Source organism: Cebus imitator, unplaced genomic scaffold (assembly GCF_001604975.1).
Source record: "Cebus imitator isolate Cc_AM_T3 unplaced genomic scaffold, Cebus_imitator-1.0 Scaffold280, whole genome shotgun sequence".
Taxonomy (NCBI): domain Eukaryota; kingdom Metazoa; phylum Chordata; class Mammalia; order Primates; family Cebidae; genus Cebus; species Cebus imitator.
This window is the reverse complement of record NW_016107595.1, coordinates 82,101-85,597: the sequence shown is the minus strand read 5'-3', so window position 1 is coordinate 85,597 and position 3,497 is coordinate 82,101. Positions and strand designations below refer to the sequence as shown.

At 53.0% G+C, this 3,497-nt stretch overlaps 1 protein-coding gene across 4 annotated transcripts in view; it reads right to left on the bottom strand.

The window, feature by feature from the left end:
- Positions 1–3,497, bottom strand: part of TPM4 (tropomyosin 4) — a 35,750-nt gene that overhangs the window by 11,959 nt on the left and 20,294 nt on the right. For all 4 annotated transcript variants that reach the window (XM_017501164.2, XM_017501165.2, XM_017501166.2 and 1 more), the window contains 3 exons: positions 3,332–3,449; positions 2,083–2,153; positions 1,070–1,145 (listed from right to left, as the gene is read on the bottom strand). In XM_017501164.2, the coding sequence (XP_017356653.1) occupies positions 1,070–1,145; positions 2,083–2,153; positions 3,332–3,449 (265 nt within the window). The remainder of the gene's footprint in view (positions 1–1,069; positions 1,146–2,082; positions 2,154–3,331; positions 3,450–3,497) is intronic.

The window sequence follows — 3,497 nt, the reverse complement described above, 5'->3', positions numbered from 1 at the left end:
AAGGCAGACCCCATATCAAAAAAAAAAAAAAAAAAGAGGATGAATTGGGGGTTTATCAAGCAAAAAAGGAAAGCCACACCCAGCTGAGTGAAGAGCAGGTGGTGGCTGAGGTGGGAGGGTCACTGGAGCCCAGGAGTTCAAGACTGCAATGAACTATGATCGTGCCATTGAATTCCAGCCTGGGCGACAGAATGAGACTCTGTCTCAAAAAAAGGGTGCGGTGTGGAGGTGATGGGGGAACAAAGCATGTCTGTGAAACTGCAAAAGCAGGAGCGAGAATGAGGAAGAGAAGAGGCTGGGGAAGTCGGTGGGATTCGGCCGTGGAAGTGTGTCCTTTGTTCCTGATATAGTTGCCATGTAGTGACTGCTTTGGGTGCTGTTTCAACCTAAAAAGCCCAGTTCCACCTCTGATTGTACCACCTTTGAGATGGTATTTCTGGAGGAACCAGGGAATCAGGTGAGAGGGAGGCTCTGTATTTATACGACTATGCTCAGATCTCCCGAAAAGGAGCCTCGTGTTCTTTTGTTTGTTTGTTTGTTTTTAAGAGAGTCTTGCTCGGTTGCCCATGCTGGAGTGCAATGGCATGATATCAGCTCACTGCAACGTCCGCCTCCCAGGTTCAAGCGATTCTCCTGCCTCAGCCTCAAGTAGTTGGGATTATAGGCTCCTGCCACCATGCCTGGCTAATTTTTGTATTTTTAGTAGACACAGAGTTTCATTATGTTGGTCAGGCTGGTCTAGAACTCCTGACTTTGTGATGTACCCACCTTGGCCTCCCAAAGTACTGGGATTGCAGGCGTGAGCCACCACACCTGGCCACCTCATGTTCCAACTCTATCCTCCTGAGATGGAGATCAGAGATGGTGCTCAGACCCCATGGAAGAGGACACCCAAGAGTGAGTGAGAAATCCAGCTCTTTCTGTAGGGGAAAAAGCCTGGCTGCCAGGCACCAAGGCTACTGTTAAATAAAGGTCAGATTCCCCATACCATAACATGCTCCCCCAACCCTCGGGGGAAGAGAAGAGCCAAGTCAGGCAAGCCCCCCTCCAGCTCCAGCCAACCACCAACCTTTTCGGATGCAGCCTCCAGCGACTTCAGATTGTTAGTAACATTCTTGAGTTCTTCTTCCAGGTCACCACATTTTCTGCACAAAGTCAAAGGATTTTTGTGTCTTATCTTCCCTTACAGCTGGGCAATAGCAATCTACCCTAAAAGAAATTTTCGAAACGAGAAACCTACACAGCCCCGGGGGGCCCCCAGAAGGAATGTGGAGGAAAAATGTTAATGGATTTTTCTGCAGTGCAATGCTATGTGCTTATCAAAGCCCTATCATACCAGGCAGAGGCGAGGCCGGCCCGAGGAGTCTTTGGAAAGCACTCCTGGTCTTCTGCCAAGGGTGAGGCAACACCGACCTGTGAAATCTATGATTGACGAGCCTGACTCCGGAAGGTGCAAGAATGGGATCGAGGGCAGGACACGGGCAGACAGCAATGAGAGTTTGCATGGGACACGCCAGGAAGGAAGCCTGGAGTGGATTTGTGAAACCAGATGTGTCTCCACACTCCAGGATGCTCTGCGGGGCTGAATTCCTCACCCAAGGCCAAGAGGACAGGCGTTTTGTTTTTCGGTGCTCTCAGTGCTCGTGGGATTCCTGTTAAGCTTCTCACCTTCCCCCCCAGAATGTACCTCGGCCAAACACTGACAGTAGGAGCAAGGCACTTAGATACGGATGGGGGAGCCTGCCTTCTGAGGCAGGTTAGGGATGTGTTAAAATGGCACAGCCCCCTGAGATATCCTCTCTGTGAAAATGGGCTTCCCTGCTGCCTCCTGTCTCACCATTTCCCCATATCTTTGCGGAAAGGGTCAAGACGTGGGTAGCACTTCCCGTGGCAGTAAGAACAGTCACCACCTCTCTTTGTCACGGAAGCCAAGAGAAAGGATGAGAGGATGAGCCATGAACTCCCGACGCCCGTCCACTTGAGCAGAGGCCCCGGTCAGAGCCAATTCCCAGCACAGCCAGCTCCCGCCCACTCCACCCCGGGAGCAGAGCCAGCCTCGCTCAGTCCTGTTCTGCCACTCACAGTTCAGACACCTCCGCACGCTCCTCTGCCCTCTCCAGCTCACCCTCCAGGATGACCAGCTTCCGAGCTACCTGCAGAGACAGAAAGGCCCAACTGAGCCCAATCCCCACCAGCTGTGCCCTCTCCCATCCACTGCAGAGAGCCCCCACGGATGCCCCACCCAGACCCCTAGATCAGCTGCAACATGGGATTTTCTGCTGGTTCTATTTTTTAAATTTTTTTGAGACAGAGTCTCTCTCTGTCACCCAGGCTGGAGTGCAGTGGTGCAATCTCGACTCACTGCAATCTCCGCCTCCCGGGTTGAGGTGATTCTCCTGTCTCAGACTCCTAGGCACGCACCAACACGCGTGGCTAATTTTTGTCTTTTTCGTAGAGACGGGGTTTCGCTATGTTGGCCAGGCTGGTCATGAACTCCTGACCTCAGGTGATCTGCCCGCCTCAGCCTTCCAAAGTGCAGGAATTACAGACATAAGCCACCACGCCTGGCCTTTTAACATTTTTTTTTGACACAGGGTCTTGCTCTGTCTCCAAGGCTGGAGTGCAGCGGCGCAGTCAGAGCTCACTGCAGCCTTGACTTTCCAGACTCAAGCGATTCTCCTGCTTCAGCCTCCCAAGTAGCTGGGACTACAGGTGCATGCCACCATGTCCAGTTAATTATTATTTTATTTTATTTTGTAGAAATGGGGTCTCACTATGTTCCCCAGGCTGGTCTCAAACTCCTGGCCTCAGGCGATCCTCCCACCTAGGTCACCCGAAGCGCTGGGGTTATAGGTCCCATCCACCGAGCCTGGCCTTTTGCTGGTGCTTCAACTCAAAGAGCCATCCCGGGGCCTGGAGGAAATCCTGATTATCTTCCTCAGTCCCGAGGAGGGAGGCAGTCAAGAGGCGGGAGGGAAGAGCCGAGCCATGGAGGCAGGCAAAGGAGGGGCTGAGCTTGCATGGTCTGAAAAATCCACGGCTTGGGACCACAATCCTCCATTTCTGCCCAACTGTGCCAAAACGCCTAGCTAGGGACACAAGTGAGCCGATCAGTTTTCCCATTACGTTAGACAAGCGTCCGCGGGACTTTTTGGCATCGTGGGAGACAGTTTCCTAGCCAAGCGGCTCTCTCTGGACAAACATATGTGCACGCAGGAGGACAGCTGACCTAACCAAGAGCTTCCTTTTGTTGGCCCCGGCGTCCCTGCTATCTCGGCAGATGCATTTCCTCCCGCTTCCTGCCGCTGCGCCATCTGCCAGCCCCACTCACCTCCTCGTATTTGCGGTCAGCCTCTTCCGCGATGTGCTTGGCCTCTTTGAGCTGCATCTCCTGAATCTCCATCTTCTCCTCATCCTTCATGGCCCGGTTTTCGATCACCTTCATTCCTCTGCAAGGAGCAACCAGGAGCACTTTCACTCACACCCTTCCTCCACCC